This window comes from Phalacrocorax carbo, chromosome 3 (genome assembly GCF_963921805.1).
Source record: "Phalacrocorax carbo chromosome 3, bPhaCar2.1, whole genome shotgun sequence".
NCBI classification, from domain to species: Eukaryota; Metazoa; Chordata; class Aves; order Suliformes; family Phalacrocoracidae; genus Phalacrocorax; species Phalacrocorax carbo.
The window spans coordinates 64,528,180-64,556,087 of NC_087515.1; the positions used below are offsets into that span (position 1 = coordinate 64,528,180).

General features: G+C 42.4%; 1 protein-coding gene across 8 annotated transcripts in view; it reads left to right on the top strand.

The window, feature by feature from the left end:
• The window catches only part of NHSL1 (NHS like 1), a 185,989-nt gene that overhangs the window by 139,442 nt on the left and 18,639 nt on the right, over positions 1-27,908 (top strand). For 6 of the 8 annotated variants that reach the window (XM_064447170.1, XM_064447171.1, XM_064447174.1 and 3 more), the window contains exons 3-5: positions 7,781-7,908; positions 21,501-21,693; positions 26,591-26,722. In XM_064447170.1, coding sequence (XP_064303240.1) covers positions 7,781-7,908; positions 21,501-21,693; positions 26,591-26,722 — 453 coding nt within the window. The remainder of the gene's footprint in view (positions 1-7,780; positions 7,909-21,500; positions 21,694-26,590; positions 26,723-27,908) is intronic. The other 2 variants (XM_064447172.1, XM_064447177.1) reach the window with 1 other exon arrangement.

Sequence of the window (27,908 nt, forward strand, 5' to 3'; positions counted from 1 at the left end):
TTTGGCTGATAGGTTAAAAACTTGCCACTTCATATGGCGCTTGCTTGTGGAGGAAGTGGGTTGGGTACCAGTGTTCACTGTCTCCAGGCTTGTCTTTTGCTTTTCTCTATATACTGATAAAAATAAAGATCTAGAAATAGTGATGTAAAATTGCGTTTTGTGGGAAGAGTGGGGAAATAATAGGGAAGGTAGCTGGATTGGCAAAGGATGGTATTTAGCCAAAGCATCTAGATCGAGCTGTTGAGCAGAAGTTTTTTCAGCTGGGCTGCCACAGTGCTACATCTGTTGAAATTCCAGACCCATTAAAATGGGAGTCTGAACAAAACAGCGCACTGAATATATCACAGCTGAAGTTCATGAACTTGCTTTGCAGTCAGCATTGGTTACAGTTCAGTTGCTACACAAGTGCATCATCGCTGTGGCTTTACAGCATGTTTTAAAGCTTTGATATAGAAGCACTCCCTGTGATAGTCAAGTTCTGCAGATGATATGGGGATTTATACGTTTAAGGGAAATGGGATTTGATCCAAGCTGAATGAATTTTTGGGGAGGAATATAAAGCAGTAGAGGCAAGGTGTCTGCCTCATATTTAGATCCAGTGACAAAAATAGATGCTGCATTGGAATTAAATTGAGCTTCTTTTTCTTGAAATCATATTTAGCATGAGATACTTGTCAAAAACAAGACTGCATTTGTACAGCTCTGCTTTTATACAGCCTGTTTCATCCACACAGAGTGAGCTGTGCATTCTTATCCCCAGCTTACAAATGAGGGACTCGTAAAGAGGCACAGAGTGAAAGGCAGTAATTTTAGTTAGCTTTGCTAACCAGAGAGACCTTTGAACTAGGGTGTCTGCTTTAACTATGGTCCCAGGCATAATCGTTCTCAAGCAGCTCTTTATCTTGAAGCGTCACCTCCCTGAAATTGCCTGGTTAACTGCATAGTCCAAAGTTACCCTGGTCTTATCCACGTCTTACTACAGCACTGTGAGCAGGCAGAGAGGCAGCTGTGCCCTTCAAAGAGGTCCCAGTTTGGTAGGTGTGCTCAGAGCGTGTCTCAGTTTGCACCAGTACAACTCATCCCAAACAAAGCATGACTCTGGCTGTTACATTGCAGGTGGCAACCTTCTTGCCCGGTGTTCAGAGCACACTGTAAGGAAGTTGGAGGTTCAGCCTGTGCTCACCTCATCCTTAAAGGATTTAAATTTGTATCTACATGAACAATACTTTATCTTGCAGAACTTTATTTTAAGCAACTGTTGGATGAAAAGCACATCGTCCTCAGAAGTAAAGATGTTTAAATCCCTGTTACATTCTCCTGCCCCTCATGAGAGGGATGCCTGCAGCATTGGACCCAGCATTAGTCATTACTGGTGTGGCGTGGATTAGAGTTAAGGCACTGCAGGTTCTTCCTTAGTTGGCTTTATCCTGAGGTGACTCACCAGATACGTGCTGCAGGCAAAGCGTAGATACCTGCTTGGACTATGAGTTTAGGAGGCACACACATGAAATCTACATTGTGTCGTGTCTGTCTGTAGATGTAAGCTCTTGACTGGATCTAACCCAAAGTCATTTCCTCAGATGCATCAATGCTGGGTTGGGAATCCAGGTCTTCTGATGCTCATGCCTGTCTGTCACCAACCCACAAGGTCTTAGTTGTCTCAGCTCAACTGGAAGAACCAATTCAAAATATGCATGAAGTAAATTAAAATGATACGCAGTTATTTTTCAGCTTTGAAACAGAAGGTTTTTCTAAAGGAAAAAGCAGTGATATATTCCATATTGTGATTGTTAAAGTGCAGTGTGACCTATAACATAATAGGTCACTTTTAAAAGTTTGCTTTGAAAAGACAAATGTATATTGCACTACAATCTGTCTGGTTTTACCTGAAATTTTGAAAAGCTACGTGTAAGACAGTGTTTATAGTTGTGACTTAGGGAGGAATGTGGTTTGTGGGTATTTACAGAAAAAGGGGTTGGTTACAAAGTTTAAAGATTTTTAAAAAATATATGTATTTCTGACCTCAGGGAGTAGAGCAGTTTTCCAGTGATATGTGCAGTGAATGAATAAATGTGTTTTATTATACTAGTCAGCAGATATATTTCTGTAGTTGACAGTTTAGCTGACTCTTGCAGTTAATAGCCTCTCTCTAGTACTAAAAAAAAAAAGGAGGAAAAAATCCCACTCTACAAAATACAAGTTTCGACATGAAAGGCTCTGCCAAGAACTTATCCTGACTTCAGCTGAGATAATTTTTCAAGCCTGCAGATGCAGCTGTTAACTCATCGCTTGTCCCTTCTTGCTGACAAGGAGACAACGGGGTGGTGCAAAGGGAAGCAAAGCAGGTACTCATCTTTCCCCTTGCTCCCTCTGCACTGGGGAATTTCTGTTTCGGTGGCTTTGGGCAGCGCCTCTGCTCCTCTGGAAAGCTGCCCCTGGTCTGGCAGGCATTTTCTCTTTGGGGTTTAGTGATTGGTTTCAAGTTCTAGATGCTGTTCTCAGGGACAAGGCAAATTCTGGGACATTATCCTTTTGACTGTCATTGCTTGACCCATCCAGTGGAATGGCTGGTTATTCCAAACAAGTCGGAGCTATTTAGATGTCTGAATAACCTTGATGCCAAGTTCCTACGTTTATACTTGTGAATATTGTGCTAATTTAATTCTTAAGCACAACAATATCTTTACTAGTTACTAATAAATACTTAGAAGCACAAACAAGTGGATTTTTTATATTAAACTCTTCATTAGATGCTTGTGAGAATGTGTCTGAGTGTGTGTGTGGATGTAGAGAAACTACAGAGCTTAGAGGCTCACGTGAACAGTGTTTACTTGTACAAGTAATCTCATTAGGGCTAATTTAGTGAGTGATGGCTGCTTGTTCAGGCCTGAGGCATGGAGTACTGGTCCAGGCTGGAGGCAGAAAGCTGTGGTTCTGTGCTGCCGTTGGGGCTGCACGCTGGGGGCACACCCCAGGCTCAGATGGGGTCCAGCCCTGAAAATCAGCACCCAGAGCCTTTCTCACTGCAGCTGGGTCAATACGAGGTGCTTGGACCCTGGCAAGGAAAATAACAGTTTTGTAAAGTCCATGAAAAATGATGCCCACTCTTGCACGTTTCCTTTACAATTAAAAAAAAAAAAAATTACGGAAAACTTCTGAAAACAGCCATGAATCCATCTCCCTCTGACCAGTTCTGCTGCTGGCAGGGCAATGCGTTTTTCTTCATATAAACTTTCCGGATTCTGCGACTAGTTTTAGTGGTAGGAAGCTTGTCAGGCATAAAATGTTACCAAAGTCTGGTAAAGGAGAGGGAAGGAGCCAACGTATCCAGTCCCCTCGCAGGAAACCCAGCCTTCCTTCCATCGTGGAGCAGTGCAGTGTGTGGGTCTGACTAAGCAGACAAGGTAAACATTAATCCTGGTTTTCCACAGTAATACCATGTCAGACGAGTTACTGAGGTATCAGTGCTGTGCCTTCTGTTCACTCTGGTGATTTGTGGCTTAAATTACCATGTAGGAGTATGGTTTCAAGTTGTTGGAAAAGCAGTAAATTGCCTCTGCATGCAAGACTTGCTCCTGTGTGTTACCAGCTCAGGGTCAACTGCAGTTATGTGCAAGTTCCTCATATAAAACGAAGAGGAGATCTGGGCTGAGAGGCCTCGGAGGTATTTTCAAACATTTGGCCTGACTTGACTGCCTGTCACAGGGGCCATAAGGTTTTTACATGGAGAGGCTGCATTATTCACAGCAGCGCTGAATTTGATGCTTGTGGCTCAAAACTCTGGTGCAGAATTGCACTCGGCTCAGTTGAGCCCTCGCTCTCAGTGTGGTGCCGCTGGTACCCCCACGTTCCACCACTTACTTTAGCATGAGGGAGGAGAGCAGAGAAGGGTGATGCATTTACCTGCTGTTGGTGAGAAGCACATCCCCAGCACACTTCTGCCTGACACCAGGATTTAGCAAACCCTGCAGTAACGAAATGCCAAGCAGACGTACAAGTGGTTGGGTATATGGCAGGGACTCAGACTTAATGGTATTGGGCTCTGACAGCTTTAACGTGTTTTCTTCCATTGTGCGTCTCCTGAACATCGAATCTACCCTGTTCTGAGAACCATGAAAAGGATGGGGAGGGGGCCTTTAAAAGGTTTTTGACTGCATTTCCCACACACTTTCTTCATACTTAACTAAAACTACCCTGTGAACAGCAAAACTCAACCTCAGGCAAAATTTCCTTCTCTAGGAAGGCTTTAACTTGTACCAGATAAGTGGGGATAAATCATATTGTAATATAATCTGACTACAGTCATTTTAAGTAATATTTGTAGTACAGCGGACATTTTTAAATTTAACATATCACTAGTGTAGAAGAAGAAGGGCAAAAACTAATCTATGGTTTTACCTAGCCAGAAAAGCACTTGCAGGGCAGCAGAAGGTGACGGGATGCACCCCTGCACGCTCAGCCCCAGAAGCAGTTGGGGGATGAAGGGGAGGTAGTTCCAGCCTTTGTGCCATGGCACCACCCAGTGCAGCAACCGATCGCAGCTGCCAAGGCAGTGGCTCTTTCCTGGGCAAATGGTCAGTGTTTGTGTAAACAAAACCGGTTCACCTGGGGGGCAATAATATTATTGCAAGTTCAGATCAAATACATGCAAGATTATGACTTTGAGCCTGCTCTGCACAGCGCAGATTTGCTGCGGATGTGAACTGGCAGGCACATCCTCAGGAATGGGTGTTTGTATCCTGCTTGGTGGAGTCTCCTGGGGTTTGCCCTGGCAGTTCTTAGGCTGAAATATGGAAAGGCTGTGCATGTTTTTGTATATTGGATAATGTGGGTAATGGCAGCCCTGCTGCTGGGTCCAACCAAGAGTGTGTGTGTGTCCCTGGCTCAGCTAGCACTAATGTATTGTCACATTTGTAAAACCAAAGATTATTAATAAATGCAACTGGCTATGTCCTTGTCAGCTTTCAGTTGCCAAAATAACTTGTATAACTAAGAATGTTTTCACTAACTCAGTGTATAGTGCTGCTCTCTGTTTTGGATTGTGGGAACAGGACATGGTATTGCTCCTCTGGGAAAAAGGAAACATGTCTGGAGTCTTCCCTAGAGTAAGTATTTCTAGCTTCTTCCTGGGTATATTTTAACATTTATCTGAAAAATACAAACCTGATCAGTTACAGAAGACCCCAAGCACCTTTAACAATAGTGATGAGATGGGGGAGGGTGCCCCCAGCCAGAATAGTTTTAAATCGCAGTTGCCACCCTTGGTCTGGCAGTGACAGCAGCTTCAGTTAGATGCAATGATTGCCCTTGTGTTGCATTTGTGGGCTGCTGCAACGTGAAGTAAAAGGTACCTGCCTAAAACCTTGGCAGAGGTTTGTTGGCCTCACGTGCCGTCCACAGTGTGTGTTTCCTGCTGTGCTGCAAAACGTACTGTGTAAGTAAATAAATAGAATAGCTGCTCTTGGGGACAAATCACCTTTTTGTTGGTGAGGTTCAGCTGTTGGTTTGTAGAATTCACTTGGCTTCTTCAGCAATGTTGCTGCACTAGCTTCTGGTCTTACATGGATCTTGTGTTGTGGACAAATGGAGGTTGTGACTTCGATAAATTCCCGGTTTTTTTGTTGTCAGTCCACTTGAACTTGTGGTGGACTTCAGAGCTTCAGTGTTGACTTCCCTAAATTTTTTGAGCTCTTCTGGGCTTCGTGAAGTACACCATTCATCTTCGTCTCCTTGGATAAGGAGAATAAAAAAGGTGAAACAATTAACATCGAGGGTCCATATATCACGCTCCATAAGAGCCCATTGCCCTTGGGACGTTGCGTGATGTCTGATGTCGGAGAGCCATAGAAGTGGCCATCCAGGACCCTGGACCTTATCCCAAGGATGGGAGGAAAAATAACTTCATTCTTACGTACCCCTTCGTTTGTCTTCATGTTTGTTTGTGGTGATTAGCAACAGATCTGAAGATGAAACTTGCAGTGTCTAAGTTGACAGCTTAGTGTGTTAACGCACGCTACAAGTTGATGCAAGTCTTTGGACTGTCTTGTTCTGCTGCAGCCCGCTCATCCCTGTTGCTTTGCAGCTCAAACTGAGAAACAGCCCATCAGGGTGCTCACGTTTATGAATGTTATGTGCTGGATCTGGTGCCAGTTCTGGAAGGGCGGTGGAGGAATTTGTTTTGCTGTGGTTGCTGGCAGTCATTTTTCACCCCCCTCCTGAAGTACAGCAGCTGTTTGCCAGATGCATGCAGTGTTGGCATGCTCACACCTGTGAAAGAGGTAAACAGGGTTACCAACCCTCTGTTCCTGAGATGCAGCAATTGATCTGGATCTCAAAACCCACCACCACTGCTCTTGCTCCTTGAACTGAGAGAAAAGTGTCAGGTTGATGCCATACTGCCCTTTTCGACCCCATATGGAAACACATGATAGGCCAGGACGTATGTCTGGCTCTAATGGAGATGGCTAGTTGTCAAACTGTAAGCTTGCCTTCTCGATGTGCATGTGCAGATACAGGGGAGTCTGCACTGATTAAATCCTTATAAAACTGTGGTTGTACTAGGTCAGTGGCCCAGCACAGAGTCCTCCAGACCTCAGTGTCAGAAGCATCCTGAGTATAACAGGAAATGTATGCTGGAGTTGCAAGTTGTAAGTCCACTTAATCATTTGCCAGGCAAAAGCCTCTCTAAAATGTTGCCCTCAATACAAACATTGCATGTTTTCCATTTTGGGGTTGTTAAAAAGATCAAGATAAGGAGACAGATGATACAATCACAGAAAGTCTTTCTCCAGCGTGTCTGATAAAAGCACTTTGTGTCATGATAATGCCTGCGTATTGTGCAGAAATTTCATTTCCATAGACAGAAATGTACCCAATAATTTTCTTTTTGCTTTCCTCATCTTTCAACAGATTCAGATGTCTGTCTTTGGAAATGTAAAGCTAAGAGTTTGACTGGGCTGATGAGTTTGGTTGCCGCATCTTGAACATTTAATTTTTCCTTATGCTCTGGCGTCTGTTATTCTGTAGCACAATCACACTGAATATCAATTAGGAGGCGGGAAGATGATTGTGGAAATCTTGGGTAAGGGGGTTAAGATGCTGACTGGGATTTTGGCCATTTTGAGTGGGGATGCATGTTTGTTCTGAATTCTTCCTGAACTTTGAAAACTCTTCAGTGTTAAACTACACATGCTCTGCAGAGACATGAGATTTTGAGATCCCGGTGGCTTGCTATCCTCTCTCCAAAATCACAGTAAATGGTCCCTTCCGTGGGCAGGAAGACAAGACGAGTGGTCAGTGCCAAAGTTGTTTAGCAGATGGTGCTTGAGCAGTGAGCAACATCATCATTTCAAGTGTAAGGCACATAATGGATGTCTACTGGCCTAGCAAATGAGACCCCCGGTGTTACTCACATGCTTCTATCTCCTATCCTGCAAGATGCTGCCATCTGTCAAGATGCTGAGCCAGGCCTCAAATAAATAAATAAATAAATAAACCCCCAACTTCTCTCCAAAGCTCTTGCCATCTCTGGCTTAAATAAAAGCCATGTGTATATTTGCTGTGTGTGGGCATATGTATATACTACATGTGAGGGAGGGGTAAATATAGATACAAATATAAAAAATGCACCTTTGGGTTCTGTTACTTGGGACAGACAATGCTAATGTGGGGTAAACAGTTTCAGGAAAATACTGTGTGCTTCTAAGTTCACTGTACACAAAGTATAAACACTAATGGCTCTTGTCATGTGTTAATCTCCTCTTTCTCTGTCTTTCGGCAGAGTGTGACAAGCTGCGGCGGGATGGCTACCGGAGCTCGCAGTATTACTCTCAGGGCCCCACCTTCTCCTCGTCCTCCAGTGCAATCTCTGGAAGTTACCAGGATGATTATGAAGAAATTGAACAAAAGGTAATGGTGTGGAGGCAAAGTGCTGGAAAGAATAGATACCTGGTGCAGTATAATTGCCTGCCAAAACATTGTTCAAATAAGGTAGTGTTTTTATAATATCACAAAGATGCTTATTCCTTTGAATTACAGTGATATTGGGTACCTCAATCCCATAGTCTCTTAAAAATCCCAGTTCTACCTGTGCTTTTATATGAAGTTCCCACTGGCAAAATAAAGGTATGAAAGCCAGAAGGAGTTTGATAATGTTCTGGGGGGAAGACCCCAGCAAGGGTAGCTGTTTTGAATCGGTTGTTTACATTCAAGCAGCAGGAAGAGCTATTAACCAGCCGTCACTGTACTGCATTGTAACAGCAACCTGTGCACACTTTGAATTGCTAATACAGGCAGTTATGCAGTTATATTAGGTAGAGGCATTGTCCTAATGCATTACAACTGTTTGAGTAAAGGCATCCAGAAGAATGAAAGATTGCCCACTAAGTTGGGTTACCAGCTTTCTTTTTAGTTTAGTTTGTGGTTTCCATGTTTATATGCCCACACCTCAGCTCCACGTATGCTTAGCTTAGAATCTAGAAATGAGTCAAACATATAAAGAGAGAAAGAGAAGGGAGAGTTGAGCGGAAATCCTAAAAAAGTTGTCATAGAATCATAGAATAGTTTGGGTTGGAAGGGACCTTTAAAGGCCATCTAGTCCAACCCCCCTGCAGTGAGCAGGGACATCTTCAGCTAGATCAGGTTGCTCAGAGCCCCGTCCAACCTGACCTGGAATGTTTCCAGGGATGGGGCAGCTGCCACTTCTCTGGGCAACCTGTTCTTGTGCCTCACCACCCTCATCGTACAACACCTCTTCCTTAGATCTAGACTAGATCTATCCTCCTTTAGTTTAAAACCATTATCCCTTGTCTTATCACAACAAGCCCTGCTAAAAAGTCTCTCCCCATCTTTCTTATAGTCCCCCTGTAAGTCCTGAAAGGCTGCAATAAGGTCTTCCCGCAGCCTTCTCTTCTCCAGGCTGAACAACCCCAACTCTCTCAGCCTGTCCTCATAGGAGAGGTGCTCCAGCCCTCGGATCATTTTTGTGGCCCTCCTCTGGGCCTGCTCCAACAGGTCCATGTCTCTCCTGTCCTGAGGGCTCCAAGGCTGGGCGCAGCTCTCCAGGTGGGATCCAACAAGCACGGAGTAGAGGGGCAGAATCACCTCCATTGACCTACTGGCCATGCGTCTTTTGATGCAGCCAGGATACAGTTGACCACCTGGGCTGCAGGTGCACATTGTTGGCTCATGTCCAGCTTTTCATCCACCATTACCTCCAAGTCCTTCTCCGCAGGGCTGTTCTCAACTCCTTCATCCCCTAGCTTGTATTGATACTGGGGGTTACTCCAACCCAGGTGGAGAACCTTGCACTTGGCCTTGTTCAGCCTTATGATGTTCATACAGGCCCACTTATTGAGCTTGTCCTTGTCCCTCTGGATGACATCCTGTCCCTCAGGTGTGTCAACCATGCTACTCAGCTTGGTGTAGTCTCTGCAAACTTGCTGAAGGCGCACTCAATCCAACTGTGTCATTCATGAAGATACTAAGTACTGGTTCCAATATGGACACTTGAGGGACTCCACTTGTCATCAGTCTCCATCTGGGCATTGAGCTGTTGACCACTACCCTCTGGATGCCACAATCCAACCAATTCCTCACCCACCGAACAGTCCATCCATCAAATCCATATCTCTCCAATTTAGAGAGAAAGATATTGTGGGGGACTGTGTCAGAGGCCTTACAGAATCATAGATTCATCAAGGTTGGAAAAGACCTTTAGGATCAACTGTCAACCCAATGCTACCATGTCTCCTAAACCATACCCTCAAGTGCCATGTCTACAAATTTTTTTAACACCTCCAGTGATGGTGACTCCACCACCTCTCTGGGCAGCCTGTTCCAATGCCTGACTATTCTTTCAGTGAAGGAATTTTTCCTAATACCCAATATAAACCTCCCCTGGTGCAACTTGAGGCTATTTGTTCTTAGTCTATCGCTAGTAACTTGGGTGAAGAGACCAACACCCATCTCACTATAACCTCTTTTCAGGTAGTTGTAGAGAGCTACCAGTCCAGATAGATGACATCTGTAGCTCTTCCCTTGTCCACTGATGTAGTCACTCCATCACAGAAGGCCACTGAGTTGGTCAGGCAGGACTTGCCCTTGGTGAAGCCATGCTGGCTGTCTTGAACCACCTCCCTGCCCTCCTTGTGCCTTAGCATAGCTTCTAGGAGGTTCTGATCCATGATCTTCCGAGGCACAGAGGTGAGGCTGACAGGTCGGTAGTTCCCAGGGTCCTCCTTTATATGCTTTTTAAAAATGGGTGTAATGTTTCCCTTTTTCCAGTCCCCAAGGATATCACCTGACTGCCATGACTTTTCAAATATCATGGAGAGTGGCTTGGCCACTATGTCAGCCAGTTCCTTCGGGACTCTGGGATATATCTCATTAGGTCCCATAGACTTGGGTATGTTCAGGTTCTTTAGGTAGTCATGAACCTGGTCTTCTCTTGCAGTGGGAGGGATTTTGCTCCTCCAGTCCTCATTTTGTTTATTCACTCGAGAGGTGTACGAGGAGAAGTTGCCAGTGAAGACTGAGGCAAAAAAGTTGAGTGCCTTGGCCGTCTCATTGTCATTGTTACCAGTCTCCCAGTCTTGCTCATTGGAGGGGTACACTTTCTTTGGCCTTCCTTTTCTGGCTGACATACCTGTAGAAGCCCTTCTTATTATTTGTGTCTCTTGCCAAGTTCAGCTCCAGCCGTGCCTTGGCCTTTCTGACCCCAGCCCTACACAACCGGGCAGCATCCCCACGGTCTTGCCAGGATACCTGTCCCTGCTTCCACTGCCTGTGCAATTCCTTCTTGCCCTTCAGTTTGAACAGCAGGTCTCAATTCAGCCATGCTGGTCTCTTGTCTTCCTTTCCTGATCTCTTACATCTGGGTATGGAGAGCTCTTCTGCTCTATGGACAGCATCCTTAAAGATCTGCCAGCTCTGTTCTGCTCCTTGTCCCTGAGGGCAGTTTCCCAGGGCATCTTACTGACTAACTCCTTGAACAGTGGAAAGTTTGCTTTTGTAAAATTCAGGGTCCTGACTTTACTTTCTGCCTGACCCACATCCCTCAGGACTGAGAACTCCACCAGTGTGTGATATCTGCGGCCTAGGCTCCAGTCTTGATGTCACCAGTCAGCCCACTTGTGTTGGTGGCCATCAGGTCCAGTATCACATCCCCTCTGGTAGGGCTGTCTATTACCTGGCTTAAGAAGCTATCCTCAGGGCATTCCAGGAGTGTCCTGGATTGCCTACAGCTTGCCGTGCTACTTTTCCAGCTGATGTCAGGGTGGTTTAAGTCCCCCAGCAGGATGAGAACCTATACATAAATAGACGTTGTTACATACATGTCAATTTATGTACACTTCAGTTACCTTACCCTGTTGTGCCTGTGGACTCTGAAAGAGAAGCTAACTTTGGTGCTGGGGGAAAGGACATTATTGCTGGGGTGGACAGCAAGATGCACTGAAGCCTGCCTGTCCAAACCTGAAATGCTGGAGCTCCTGGGATTTTCAAGGTAGATGAATCTAGAATACTTTGCCACAAACTGTTGCTCAGAGAGTGGTAACGCAGTTTAATTTCTTTGAATCGTTACTAAACCATATGTACCTCTGTAGCACGGACCAAATAACTCTGACTCTATACAAAGTGTGCACATCCTGAGAACTCACTTCAAAGGGTACAGTTCTATCCTCCATGGTTTTTAATCACATAACAAAATGTGTCATGGAATATGTACAGTCTCTCTCATCCAGGTGGTGATTGCATTTTATCTGTGTATTGGCAGGGAATGTTAGAGCATCTTGTTTAGCTGTGTGTGGTATGTACTGGCAGTGAGCAGAGAATGTAAAGCGCATTCATACTGTGGAATGTGTTATAATGATAATTTGCAAAACCTTACTGAAATCAGTGGCATTATGATTTCCATTGGGGAAAGTATTAACATATTGTTTGTTGCTATTAATGTACTTCATATATATGCATATATATATATGTTATCAACTTGTCTTAGCCAATGCTGTGCAGCATATGACCATCTGCACATGTAAAACTAATGTAACATTTAAAAAATATAAATACAATTTTTTTTTAACAATTTGAATGACAGCATGTAAGCATGGGTGAGGCCTCTTAGAGACTAAGAACTGTCATCCTTATCTTGGTTAAGGTTTTTCTGGAGTGTTAACAATGTGTTACTAACAATTTTTGTGTATTCGGAAAAAAAATAATGCTACTAATTATGCTTGAAGGATAGGATAGCACTTCCATTTCAAATTGGAATAGTTTCCTTTATATATTTTTAGCTGAAGGGATGATTCAGAGTTGTGGAGAAAGATAGTTGCCATATTGACAATCTTGGATGTTATGATTATCTCAGAACCTTAACCTTAACTCTGCCGCTCTTATTTGCAGCTCAGAAAGAAGTTAATCCTAGCATGGTTCTCTCTTCATACTGTACAACTAAGTGTTTAGTGGTGTCCTTTGACCAGTATCTTTTTTTAATTGGCTTTTTTGTAAAGGCCTAAAATTTTACTCCTTTTTTAGATGAACATTTACCACAACAGATCTCAGAACTTAAATTATAATCCCGCTGGTAAAATGCCAAGTAATTCTAATAAGTGTTATGCCTTGAGCAAGTCATATTTCAGCTGTCAAAGGAGTTCTTCAGTAACAGTGTGGAACTGGGGTCACCAAAATGCTGTGACTCAAAACGTGAACTCCTCACCACCAGATGAAAGCTTTTTAGCTTTGTTGTCTGTTCAAAGCAAAAAAGCCAACATTTAAATTCTGTACATGCAGTACTTAATAGTTGAAATTTGAGAACAGCAGAATAATGATGGATGGATGAGTAGCTATTTACTATTCAGAAATTTGCTTCTAAGTTGACATAATTGCCAACTTGCAGAAAAACTATGTTTTGCTGCATGATGATTTCACAAAAGAAACTATCTTTCCCTGCTCTTTCTAATCTGCTTTTTAAAAAATGGAGCCAGATATTCCGCTTGTCTGTCTGTGCTGGTGATGTGAGAGGAGACCTCAATCCACAAACATTCTTAGGTTTTGTGGAGGTGAGTGTCTGTCACCAGAGGGTAACATTCACACCACAAAGCATGTGGTTCAGCGTGGGTCTTAGAAAAAGTCGAAGATAAGCAGAACATTTGCTGTTCTGAAGGAAAACTGCTACGGAGAAGTAGGCAAGTTAGCCCAACTCAAAAACAAGCAAACAAAATTAGAAATCACAGAAAGCTGAAGTCTCTGAGTGGTTGTTCTTGGAACTACCCTTTTACTATTCGTGTTGATTCTTACAAGTTACATTAACAGCATACAGGCCAAGCTCGTCTGCAGTACTGATTCTAATTGAGTTTGTTGGAGATTAAAGTGGTTTATCTGGATTTTACATCTCAGTACTGTGACCAGTGTCCTCCTTTCTCATCTCTTACATATGTTACATGTTGGTGATGTGACTCAGGAGCTATTCCTGTCCTTCGGCATTGCCCTGTTTTCCCAGTGTCAAAGGTTTATTGAGATGTCACTTTCAAACTCTGGTTCCCCTTATGTTCTGAAATGTATACTTTGTGTATATTAAATGTGTTTATCTTCTGTGTGTTTTTTTCTTTCCCTTTTTTCTTTCCCTTTTTATCACTCATTCTCTTTGTTTCTTTTTGTCTTGCTCAACAGTCTAGTCTGTTAGACTGCATCTCTCAGTCTTGCATTAGCGCCTGCTGTAACTTGGTTCCCTGGAGCGACAAGGTACCTTGCCCACGAGTGGGACCATCCAGCTGCCATATCTGCAGCTTGATGTTACTTGTAGCATTTAGCATATATGCAATCTTATTCTGCTCTTAGCCTTCAGTCGTTGCCTACTTCTGTTTTCTGGTTGTTTTTTTTTAAAATAATCAGCCGCTCAACAGAAGAATGCCATGCCAAGTTTGTTTCCTTTATTTTTCCTCATTCCTCCTTTTTGTCTGCAGTCCAGTATCCTCTGTTTACTTGGTTCACTGAAATTTAATTCTTTTTTGTCTATTAATATTTGCATCCTTTGAAACCTCTCGTCCAATGAACGCTGTGTTTTATTTAATTGGCTGCTTCATTGGTTTTTAATTAGCCAAGGAGAAACTTTACTAATTTGGAGTAACGTATTTTTTTTAACTGATGAACGTGAGCTATAAACAGTACTTGCTCCCAGGCATGCACTGTATTGTGCCTTTATTCTGTCTATGAAAATGCTTGTATGCCAAAAAAACTCATGGTATTTTTCCCCAGGTCCTGTCATTTGGTCTATGAACTTTGTCTTGATACAGTCTGTTAAGCTTCGGGTGCAAAAACATTGATTTTGCTTATTCATGAGGAAAAAATGTATGTGTTTTGCCACTGTACTCAGCCAAACTGTTAGTTGTTCCTTCAATATCTACAAGAGACTGTTTAATAGCTTAAGTGAAAACAAATGCATTAACTGTATTGGCTTGAGGGGACTTGCATGATGTTAAGAAGGGGCTAAAGCAGTTGGGCACCCCAATTTGGAGGTGGGAACACCTGAGAGCCCTGAGGCCTGGGCTCTGGCAGAACTGGAGATACTACTAGGTGGTGGTGCCCTCAGCTGGCCTCCCTGCCTCTCTGCTGCAATTGCATGGGGGTACACTTCTAATCAGCACGTGTATTTTATACTGCTTCACATTTTGTTGAAAATACTGCTCGATTCACTGAGTTGAAACAGCACTTCAAATCATAAAATCCCAAAGCATAAGGAAGCGAGTACAGAACTCTTTGAACAAGCAAAAGAGGGTAATTCTTCACTCACCACATATGCTGTGCAATTGCTGCAAGAATTGTGGACGCTGGAAGTTCACGTGGGTTCAGAAAGCAACTGGGTAAATTCTTGTGGGGGGAGGACTTCATCCAAAGCTGAGAGAATATTTAGGGGAAGGTATCTACTGTAGGCATCCTCTGATTTAATTTCACCTGTATATCATTGATTGGCCATTATCATAAGGCAGATACTAGGTAGGCTTTTAGAGCTCTGAGCTGATGCAGTACAGCTCTTCTTATATTTTTAATCCCATTGCAACAGAGTGGAGGAAGAAGAAAGGAACATTTCTGTAGTGCTGGTTAAGGTGGTAACTTGCTTGATGGTCAGTAATTTCTGCTGACAAAAAAAAAAAAATCCCTTCCCTACTGAGGCAGTGAAGGCTAAGAAGTGAAGGATTCAGTAGGATATTGAAGCAGGCTAGTGCAACTGAAGATGTCTGTGTAGAAGTAATAAAAGGGAATATTCTGTGAAAATCTGGGGGGCTAGACTGGGGACCTTGGTCTGGAGGACAACAAGTAGAGTAAGACATGATTAATTTGAGTGTAATTTCATGTAAATTTATAATGTGGCAGTGTTCCATAACACAGTGTGAAACCCTGCAGGTTGAAGCAGGCACATAAAGTGACATTCTCAATTGAGTGAGAAAGAGGATTTTAAAGGTGGGGGGGGGTTGGCTTTTTTTTCCTTATTATTGTTTGTCTTGGTCCCTTTGCATTGGGTAAAAGGGCATGTGAATCCATCAAACCTAGTAAAAGGCTGGAGAAGAAATAGGATGTTGGCAAAGAGTAATAGACAGCTGAATTGGCATGGCTCCTGTCTGCAATGCTGATTTATACCTCCCCCCAATTTTGTTTCTCTGAGAAAGTACAATTTTAGAAATGATTGCAGTAGGCAGTGAGGTAAAAGACATGACTAGAAGGTTGAAGTTCCTTTGCTGAAAGTTAAAATTTGTATGGCTTGAATTTTCCTTCTGGAGGTCCCATATTTTTTTAAACAGTGTAGTATAAACCACTGGAGTATAAAAAGATGAAGAATAAACAGGGTATTTAGGCAGAGTGTGCTGCAAGACAGCTGGCTGAACATGAGCCAGCAGTGTGCCCAGGTGGCCAAGGCAAACAGCATCCTGGCTTGTGTCAGGAATAGTGTGGCCAGCAGGAGTAGGGCAGTGATCGTGCCCCTGTACTCGGCACTGGTGAGGCTGCACCTTGAATACTGTGTTCAGTTTCGGACCCCTCACTAAAAGAGAGACATTGAGGTGCTGGAGTGTGTCCAGAGAGGGCAGTGAAGCTGGTGAAGGGTCTGGAGAGCAGGTCTTGTGAAGAGAGGTTGAGGGAACTGGTGTGTTTAGCCTGGAGAAGAGGGGGCTGAGGGGAGACCTTATCACTCTCTACAACTACCTGAAAGGAGGTTGTAGTGAAGTGGGTGTTGGTCTCTTCTCCCAAGTCCCTAGAGATAGAACAAGAGGAAACAGCTTCAAGTTGTGTCAGGGGAGGTTTAGGTTGGATATTAGGAAAAATTTCTTTACTGAAAGAGTGGTCAGACATTGGAACACGCTGCCCAGAGAGGTGGTAGAGTCACCATCACTGGAGGTATTTAAAAGACATGTAGACATGGCACTTCAGGGTATGGTTTAGGAGGCGTAGTATTGTTGGGTTGGTGGTTGGACCTGATGATCTTAGAGGTCTTTTCCAACCTTTATGATTGTATGATTTTATAAGATACACAGCATATACTCAGTTGTCATCTGAGACCTCTCAAATAGCCTGAATGTGCTGAGATAGTGAAACCCTTTTGTTGTATCTCAGCAACTAAGTAGGCTGGGGGACAGTATGTCAACAAGGCAACGACAAGGCTCTGGATAACTGAGCCATGTAGCTTGTCTATAGTGTATTTATAGGCCATTTCTTTCCAGGATTCTCACTTCAGCTCCTATTTGAAAGTTCATGCTTTTTCCCCCTCTAATGCACGTTCGTGGAAACACTGCAAGGTCCAAGGCTGTGCTTTCACATCCCACCCTTCCCTCTTCCTATGTCCATCAAAAAGGATGAACTCCAACAAATTTTCCTGAGGAGATGAATCTAACATCCCGTCGCACAGAAATTTGTTCATTTAAGTCTAGCAGTAAAGTTGTTATGAATCAGAGATGCTTTAAAAATGGGACAGGTGCTTTCTATTCTATTATGAACGTTGAGTTTATGGTCAGCCTTGCTAAGCAGATACGTAATCTCAAAGTACTGCCTAGTCCAGTTCTATTTCTGATGTAACAGACCTTACTTGAGAAGATATTCCTGTTACAGAGCAGCAATTCACCTTCTGGCAAGCTTCTGTATTGTAAATCTGGGAATGTTGACTAAAAATATGTAAATCACTATTTTCATCCTGATTACGGATAAATAATTTCTGTGTGAACAAAGATGAGCTGCTGTCTTCCTCTATGTACAATAAAGCTGTATACAGCTTTGTCCTGCCCTCTAAAAGTATCTTCACATTACAAAGCCAAGGAAATATACCACGATCATTGTGAGCACTTTGGAAGAAAGAATATAAGTAGACACAGTCATGCTCATCCAGGAACCATGGAAAGAGTACCTGCAGATGAAGAGTGAACATTTCTTCTTACAATCAAAACTGCCCACAACTCTTCTACTGAATTGTTTTGTAGGAGTACACACCACTGTCCTATGGCAGAAAATAATTTTCACTGACACACTGCTTTGACCTCACCTGCACAACTGAGTTTTCAATTGCTTTTTGTTTGTTGTTTGTGCACTGGGCTGATTAATTTCTGTCCATCTTCCTCTATTTGTCCCCAATTTTCTCAACTTTTAATTTAGCAAAACTTGTGATTGTTGCTCCATATGGTTTGGTTTTTTTTATAATTAGGATTCCCTTGCAGTAGATGCTTCTGTTCTTCAGGTCTTCTATCTATTTATATACTGCAATGGAAAAAGGGTTCTGCTTGGTTTGTGTAATTTCCTTGAAAAGGAAGGGTGGCTTTGTAACCCAATACCTCTGTCACTTGACATATTGGAGTAGCCCCTGGTGACTGCTGTATGACAGCTGAGACCTAGCACTACACTACAGTCTGAATGTGACAGATATTGATGCTGACAGTATCAACCAAGCAGAGTATCTGAAGGTCACTGGAGCTCATCCTCACCTCACATAAACTGCAAAATCAGGCTTGAAGTGTCATCCTTGGTGCCCTGAATTTGGCAGAGAAAAGCTCATTGTAGAGGGGGGAAATGGTATTTCTCTGCCTCAACCCCTTGTTGCTCCTCTACATGCACACACAGGTGCCTGCCATGGCACTGTGCTAGCACCCCTGTGCCATGTCCCTTACAAATCCTTTCTCTCTCTCAGCTGTTTTTAAACCTTACTGGGGGAAGGCATGGCCTAGAGGCAGCTTTCCCCTCTGCAATGGCATTTCTTTCCCAGATTGCTTAAGTTAACGAAGGCTTTTATAAATTTGAGTGATTTAAGGTAGGGAAGTGTTTGTGTGTAGGTGCATATATATATATATATATATCTCTATGTGTGCCTGCACTGTATATGTGTATAAACAGTGTATGTGCACACACACATAAAAAGATAAGCATTCACATTATATTTTTATTGTGGGTTGACCCTGGCTAGACACCAGGTGTCCACTAAAGCTGCTCTATCACTCCCCCTCCTCATATGGACAGGGAGAGAAAATGTAATGAAAGGCTCCTGGGTTGAGATAAGGATAGGGAGAGCACTCACCAATTAATGTCATGGCAAAACAGACTCAACTTGGGGAAAAATTAAACGTGTTATCAAATCAGAGTAGGATAAAGAGAAATAAAAACTAAATCTTACAACACCTTCCCCACCCCTCCCTTCTCCCTGGGCTTAATTTCACTCCCAATTTCTCTACCTCCTCCCCGCCAAGTGGTGCGGGGGGATGGGGAATGGGGGTTGTGATCAGTTCATCACACGTTGTCTCTGCCACTCCTTACTCCTCACACTCTTCCCCGCTCCAGTGTGGGGTCCCTCCCACAGGAGCCAGTCCTCCTTGAGCTTCTCCAATATGGGTCTTTCCCACGGCTACTGTTGTACATGAACTGCTCCAGTGTGGGTCCCTTCCATGGGGTGCATTCCTTCATGAACAGACTGCTCCAATGTGGGTCTCCATGGGGTCACAAGTCCTGCCAGCAAACCTGCTCCAGCCTGGGCTCCTCTCTCCATAGGGCCACAGGTCCTGCCAGGAGCCTGCTCCAGGATGGGCTTCCCACAGGGTCACAGCCTCCTTTGGGCATCCACCTGCTCCAGCATGGCGTCTCCGTGGGTTGCAGGTGGATATCCGCTCCACTGTTAACCTCCATGGGCTGCAGGGGGACAGCCTGCCTCACCACGGGCTGCTCCAGTGCCTGGAGCCCCTCCTCCCCCTCCTTCACTGACCCTGATGGCTGCAGGGTTGTTCCTCTCACATATTCTCACTCCTCTCTCCGGCTGCGGTTGTGCAGGTTTTTGTTCCCCTTCTTTAATATGTTATCCCAGAGGCACTAACACCATTGCTGATGGGCTTGGACTCGAGCAGCAGTCTTGAGCCGGCTGGCATTGGCTCTGTTAGACATAGGGGAAGCTTCTGGCAGCTTCTCACAGAATCCACCTCCATAGCCCCCCACTACCAAAACTTTGCCAGGCAAACCCAGTACAATTTTTATAGAAATAATTTTAGAGCTTTTTAAAAACAATGCATACCTGAAGAAATACTGGTGTCCTCTAAGAAGTTTGTATTGAAAGAATTGCTGAGGCTTTCACAGGCCTGAACCCTTCCCTGCAAAGCAGCATCTACCCCATCCACAGCCTCCCTGGTAGGGAAATGTAAGACAGAAATGGATTATTTCCTTGAAGAAAAGCTCCCATGTTTCCAAGTGTGGTTCCAAACCACAGGATGTTATTAGTAAGAATTTCATTGCCTGATTTTTTTAATTGTTACCTGAAGAGATTTTCCTTTTCTGTTGTTTTACTTTTTACCTGGAAGTTGCTTTTTTTTTTTTTTAATTAAATAAAATGTTGGGCTCTGTCCTAAAGGATGTAGAGTTGAAGCACAATAGAATAAATAAATGGTTATTTATTTACAAACAGTGGAAACTCCTCATGGTAACAGGAGGAAAATTAAAATCAGAAATGATAAACAGTGGTTGTGGCAGAGTGTCTGGGCATGTCTTTTGTATAGCACTCAGCTTCAAGAGAAAACAGATTACTTAGACTGAAAACCCATAATAATTTAAAAAATTCCATCTGTTTTAAATAGCTGTGATGTTACTTTCCATGCCTGTGTACAGCAGTGAGGGAGTAGCTACTGGGAGAGGCAGTGATCAGTTCTGACAGCCCTATTTTGGGCGGTAGCCTGGGAGAGAGGAATAAAGAAGGGGCGGGGGGGTGTGACTCTCTAACTCTGGTCTGGTGGCAGAGAGGGAGGTCCACTGTGTCAGGTGGCCCAAGCAAACACCCTGAAGCAGAGGAGTTGGGAGGCTGTAGAGAGATCTCTGCTAGTGCTGCAGCCTCTACACAACTCTTCTTCCATGGCTTTTTTTCTCTTTTTTGATTCACCTGGGGGCAGGAGGAGGTGGAGATTGGTTTTTCTCCAGGTCTTCCTTCCTCTCCTGCTTCTGGGATTCCCCAGAGTGCCTTGCTGGCAGGAGCAGAGGGGAGCGAAGGCTGCTTCTCCCAGGTTTGCCTGGAGCTTGTGACTGCCTGCTAGAAGCCCCAGTGATGTCTTTTGTGTGCCCTAAACCTGCCTGTCCTCAGGGTTTGCCATGGACTAGTACTGTCTTACCAGTAAAAAAGATACATTATGGCTTTCTCTGCCATTACTGGCATGCATGGGGGGACCTTCTAATGAAAACAGATTTCCTCCCCGAAAGCAAATGGCTTTTTTGGCTTATAACTTTGTCTGGTGGACAAATTTGCACAAGCTGTTGTAACCTCTTTTTCTGGTGCAGAAAGTTTTTTGTTTCATTCTTTGGTTGTTTTTTCTTTATTTTTAAGTGAAACATTCATCATGGAGGTGAAATCTGCCACTTTGATAAGGACTGACTTTTAAAATGGCTATTCTATGGCTACTGATGTTGTCTACTGCTTCATCCTTGAAAAATGGGCAAAACAAACGCCTTGACTGTGGCATGAGTTCCTCCAAAGCCAAAGCAAATTTATTCTTGCTACCTCACTGATCCGTGGCTGATGGTTTTGTAGAGAGCATTGGCTGGTTCTTTTACTGAGCTTTCCCAAAATCTGTCTCTTCGTAACAGGGTTTTTGCTGAGACCTTACACATACTTACAAACTAGTACAGCTAGAGCAAAGCAGTGCTCAAATGTTATCTTCCTGATAGGGCGCTGGGAGGGGTTAATCACTCCAGGGACAAGGTCAATGTGTAACATGATTAGTTACTGTGCTTTGCTCTGCTCAAGACCACTCTTTTCTTTCTCATTGGTATATATTCCTTAGACTGATCAGATGTCTTAAATACAGTCCAGGTGTTTTGTTGAGGGTTTGTGTTTTGTTGTTTTTTTTAAATCACTTTTAATGTAGGTCGAAGTGTGATATTGGTGAGGGTGTATTTTGCTCCACAAGCAATCATGCTGACTGCAGTGGCAATACCTTAGTAATACCGTAGTCCAACCTTTTTGGATTTTGGTAGTAAACTTACATTGTTGCATGTATTTCTGTTTGTAGTGTCCTGTGTCTTCCCCAGAAGAAGAAAAGCTTATTACTATCAAGAGGCCTAAAACTCCCCTTCCAAATGAGTTATCAGATATCAACACCCAAACCAACTGGACTAAGTCACTCCCACTGCCAACGCCAGAAGAGAAAATGCGACAGCAAGCACAGGCAGTCCAGACAGATGTGGTTCCTATTAATGTGACTGGTAGGCTTTTAATTTCAGTAATTACGTTACACTGATGAGGGAGGGAAGGGATAAAAGGGGATCCATGCAGTTGGGATAGTATTTTGACACTCATAAGTTTGATGCATGAATTTTAAATTACTTATTGCACCTTTCTGTGAAAGCAGTTTTGTGCTTAATAGTCCATCTCCAAACTTAACGAGAACACCTGAAAATCCCTTAAAATGATAATTAATGAAGGTACTATACACAACGTCAGCTTGAAATGGCATTAGATATTCATGAAATACAAGAAAAGTGTTGATAGTAGTGTTTCGCTGTGGACTGCACTGAAGATACATAATGGAAAATCATGTTTTATGCAATGCTAATGATATTTTAGGGTTTTCTTCTAGGAGTTTTATGTAAGGAAGGTTATCAGGGACTTCTATATTCCAAAGACTAAATAGTACAAAATTCTAGGTTCTTATTTTTATCAGCAACAAGACGTTTAGGTGTTAAGGAGAGTAGGGGTAAGAACAGCAAAAGTTAAAGGGGCTACATCTTTGAGCAAGACCTTTGGAAAGACACTGCACTTATGTGACAACAGTCTACATTTCCATGTTTTGAACTGTCTATTAATGCTTCATTTTGAAAATGTTCTTTGGCTTTACAGTTGCAGAACTGCCGCTCTGTGGAAGTTAAATTATGCTATAGCCTAACACTGAATAGATACTTTGTTGTGTGTAAATAGAATTTCTTTGAAAGATTGAATTATCACTTCAGTTTAATAATCCCTCTTTTTCTGCACAATATCAAGATTGTCTATTATTAGTTAATTCAAATAACTGACTGTTTGCCTGCCAAAACCAAGATGATACTCAATATCCAATTTATTTCAAATGCCATATGGTGCTCTCTGGCTCCATGCTCCCTCTTACAATCAATAGTTTGCAGTGTTTGGTTTTGTTTTGAAAGTAAATTAGGTGTTCCCTTTCCGAATAACTTTTTCACATACATTTTTATAAACCAATATTTTAAATAATAATATTTAATAATATTCAAATATTAAAATTATATAGGAGCACTACTTCTGTGACAAACATTAGAGAGCTCTGAGAAATCAGCAAGAAACGTTTCCTTAAAAGAAAAGCAGAAAATATTTGAAATAAATAGCATGAAGACAAAACAAAATTACCAACACTCCAGGTCTGGAAAATGAATAGAAGGAAAACAAATGCAATGCTGAAATGTTACTAGGCCAGTTGGCATTATCTAGGGAATGTAGGATACAGGTGCAGAAGGCCGAGTTATGGGAATGACGGATAATCTGACATAATCGATAAGCTTGAGTAGAGCTTAGATACTGCGACAGCAGGAACAGGGTATACTTACAGAAAGAGTAATCTGTGGTTTGATTTAATGACCCTGAGTACTGAAAATATATGGGGAAGTAAACAGATGGAAAGAAAAATGAGGTAAAAGAGATTAAATAACCCTCATAGATTTAATTCAGCATCACTGGGAACGTTACCATGTTTGGATAAATTACATTTGTGACTTCAGCCAGCTTAATTAGACTGGTGTAGCAAACCTTGTGTCCCCTGCAATGTTTGGTTTGCACTCAGCAAACTCAGTGGTTCCCAACTTTTCTGATAAAAATAGCGCATGTGCGTATTACACCTCATCTTTCTGGAGTGTGCTGTTGAACGTTTATTCCTTTATAAACATGGTAATGGGAAGGGATAGAAAGCGGGAGGGCAGTAAAGGAAGGCTGCTGTTGCAGTATGTGGACTGGTCTCTCGGATCCACTGTTTTCTTTCCCTTGGAATGATTGTATTGCTACTGCGAAACAAGGCAAGCAACAGTAACAGACTACGAGCTACACACACGCACGCACAAAAAAGCTGCTGTCCTTGTTCTTCTTTAAAAAGTCACAATCTGCTCCCCTCCTCTGCCCTCCCACACACCGAGTAATTTTATTTTGTGAAGTTCCGTATGTTACTGCGTGAGGCAGGAAAAAACCAACCAAAAATTCTGTGCTGTTTGTTCAACGTGCTGTGGAACAAACCATCGTCAGTTTTTGTTTTGATTTGGCTTTTTCCTTCACTTTCTCTTTTTCTCACTCTCCCAGAAGAGGGGTCAAAAATACCCATTTTATTACTTCTGGCATGAAATAAAAGGTTAATCTCTGAAGAGGCTGCTGGCAATTGACAGTGTTTTCAGCAGTGCATTAATAATGATTCTGCTACAGTGGCCTCTCACGTGGCTGTGCAATAAATGCTCCATGAGCTCAGCTTTCGGGGTTCTTTGGAAAACAGATTGCAACTAATACAGTAGTAGTAAAAATCTGTTGGATAGCCTGAAGGTGCAGGGGCATTGCATTAGGCTGACAAACTGCTGACTAGACATCCAGATTTGGAAGCAGTTTCAGTCTTTGGGATTGCCTGGGCTGAGCTTATTCTGGCCTGGAAGGGGTTGGGCTGAATTTTCAGTGGTGGCCAGTCTTTGCTTTTACATATCCTGGGGGTTAAAAGATGTATAATGGTGTCTGCTCTCATGGGTTTTCTGGAACTAACTTTCTTTCCAGATGGAGGAGTCTGGTACTGGTGGAGGTGATCCGCGTCAGGCTGGATCCTGCAAAACATTTAAGCATTTGCTTGAGTCCAGCTTAACTGACTTCAGTGAGATTTAAGCACATACTTAAATATTTTCGGTGAATCCAAGGAAACTGAGTAAACTGTGTGAGGGAAAACTGAGTAACTGCACAAAGAATGCCTAGATGATTTGTTACAAACCTGTAACAGAAGGAGAAAAGTATCCTTAAATCTGCATAAATATATTTAACGTTAACATTGATATCTTCTAAGAAAAAAAATTACAGTCAATAAGGGAAAGAAGACAGAGACATTCTGATTTTGCTTGTTGGAATTTATTGAGGCTACTTTGAAATTCTACAAATTTGTATAGTGGCTTTGAAAAAGCCTTTGTGTATCAAAAACCATTGAAGATGGAGTGGTTGCATTAGTTCTTACGTAGCTCAGGGGAAGAAGTTACTGAGGATCAGCTGACACAGTAACATTTCCCCATGGTCATCCTGTTTGTGCTGTCCGAGGCTTCATGTAAAAGACTCTCGCCTTGTTTGCACCCTCTACTTACCATTTACATCTTGTTCCAGGGCATTGAAAGATGCATTTTAATTTCCTTGCAACTCACCATCTCAGGCATAATTGTTGACCTTTGAGTGGATAAAGGTATCTTAAGAGATGCAGAACTTTCTCCTTCAAATTCATTGGATTTGTTATAATGTGGCTAGAATTATTACTATGCTGCATGGAAGGATTACCTTGTAGTCCTGACCCTGACCCCGTAAGGGTCCTAATGTTCTAATAGTGGTAATTCCCAAGACAGTGGGTAGTCTGGCTCAGTTTTTCAGGGCTTCTAATAAGCCAGTGGGATCCATAGCTCTAAATTTTATAAATCCCATGGGCTTCCTCTTCCCTTAATCTGCCCTGACTTCAATCAATTCAAAACTTGGATGAAACTGGCACTTCTTTGTAGCTGCAAGGATTCTGCTTAGCACAAGTGCAGCTCATGGGAGCGCAAGGCTCCGGTCAAACAGAGTCAGAGTCTTTATATTTACAATATGGTGAATAAAACGGCTACATTTTTTCCTTGCTTTTTCACAAGTCTACATGCTACACTTTAATATAGGACTGTATCTTTAACTGATATAGAGGTAATGAGGTTTTCTGTGCTATTTGCACGACACACATCATACTGATGTGCAGTCAGCCAGGGATAATATTTATGACGTATTAGTAACTGTGCATTAATCACTTTTTAGAGGTAAATAATTTGGTCATCAATTTTCAGAAAAAGCATACAAGACAAAAAACTTCTACACATGTATCAAGTTTTTTCTGCATTTAAGTTTTAAATGGGCCACCTAAAGGAAATTTAGCAGTGCTTTAAAATGCTTGAACTTCTAAAAAAGGAGCCTACGTGTGAGATATGGGGGATAGTCATTAGATTTTTAGAAGTGACAAAGAATTAACTCAGCTCACAATCTGTAGGGCAAGTTTTATCTTGCTACTAGTAAAATGGCCAAGTTATAAACCTCTAAACAAAAGTGAATTCCTAAAGAAAAGCTGCTTAATGATAGTGGTGCTTCTGGGTCCCATTATGATACAGCACATGGTCATCATAAGGCTTTGTCTGGCAACGTGCACTTGACACACACATCTTTTTCAGCTCATGCCATTGTATATTTTTATCATCATTTATAATGTTTCAATTTTAAGCAGTTTCCGCTCTGACTGAAATATTTATGAGACTACAAGATCAGTTTGATCTCTGCATGCTCCATAGTACTTACTTGTATTCATGTTAAAAGATTACCACCAGAAATGTGGTACGCTTAACTGGTTCAGAGCTACTTGGAGTGAAAAAGAAGTGTCTTGTGTGATTTAATGATGGAGCTGTGCAAAGACACTGTAATAGCTGTTGCCAATAGCAATGTCTGTTTCTGCATAAACCACTGTGATCTTTCATTTTCATGAGCAGCTTTGTTTTTTCTGCAGCTCATTACTTCAAAATAAAACAACAAAACCACATAAAAAACCCACAAAGGGCCAAATTAAAGCAAGTATTCTGTTCACTTGTGGAATCAGAGCTGCTCTCACCAGATCTGAACTGGGCTCAGGAAGTCAAAATTCCTTTTAAAACCTGCAGTACTGCTTAATGGATATGTGTGTCTAAAGCCTTACTGTGACGATATGCTGTATCTTCCTTCAGTGTAAACCTTCATTGTAGGACCAAGCTAACATCATTTATTAATGCCTTTTTTTCCATTTCTACAACAAAACTTGTGGAAGAAAGTGCATGATGTCAGCGTGCTTGGAAGTAATGTTGCTTTGCTTGTTCTACCATGTATTAGGGGAGAATTTCGACCGCCAAGCCAGCATTCGGCGGTCTCTAATTTACACAGACACGGTGGTAAGACGGCCGAAGAAAGTCAAAAGGAGAAAGACTATTACAGGAATCCCTGACAACATACAAAAGGAGCTAGGTATGGCTCATCAGAACTGTATTCCATCCACTGTTCATTGTCACTGCTTATCATTACTTGACCAATAACATTGCCAGTGCTCATGAAACCAATACAGTCTGATAGCCTATTACAGTTCCAAATACCTGTGTGCCTCCTTGCCACCTTGTGCATCGGGAAATTAAGGCCTTTTACCTGATGACTTCCATCTATTGAAGGGAATGGGGTATTCGGAAAAAGGTGTACTGGTACAATGGAAATCTGCAGGGACGTAAGCTTTCTGGTCTTTAATGCTTTCCTGGAGCTTTGGCTACTCCTCCAGGGTATTCACTGAAGCGAAACTGAAGTAGGTAGGCATTTTGGCTTGCAAATCATTACTCAGTGGAGTAAAGCAGTTCATGGATGCCTTCCCGAATCTGCCAAAAGTTGTATCAACAGTGAAAAATGTGTATATTTTCCAGTTCACTTTAGATCTAATCGGTGACCCCTTAAGCATCAGTGTTACTTGATTGGAAGTAATTTACATGGGCTTATTAGCTCTTGTGTATAGTCCAAGGAAAAATGCCTACTTGGTCACATTTACGCTGTCTCAGGCTGTCCTCTTTCACAGTTAGTAGCATACGTGATATTCAAAGCTGATGAAGCAGCCTGAATTTTGGCAGACCTTTCAGACACTTTTTGCAGATCTCTCTGATTTAAATCTGGTTATTCTTCTTTATTTTTAAAAAAGATGTTTCAGTTTTTCCCCAATGATAACTTCACAGATAAAATTATGCTCCCCCTCCCTTTTTTTTGCAGTAGAGGAAGAATGTCTTTTAAAACAGTCTGGCAGAACATAATTTTAGGTGCTTTACATGCAGAATCATCTCATATATTGATGATTTCAGTAAGTTTTACTAACTCGCATTTTGCATCTCTCTCTTTTTTAATTATGTTTTCAGTTCTTAGTTCTTTGTCTGGAGTTTTCAGAAACAGAAAAAAAAGTGTGTAACTTTTCTGGATGGGTTTAAAATGAGCTAGAGGGCCAGGCATAGAGAAAGCCAAGAAACAAGCAAGTACATGAAGAGCAGTTTGTGAGTGGAACTGTGCTCCTTCAGCACCTATAATGAAACAGTGCCCTGCCATGGGAATCCTCTGCCTCAAGAAAGAAAATTCAATTGCCCCAACCCTGTTAGGACAGCTAAAGTTAGGCAGCTTCATTCATTAC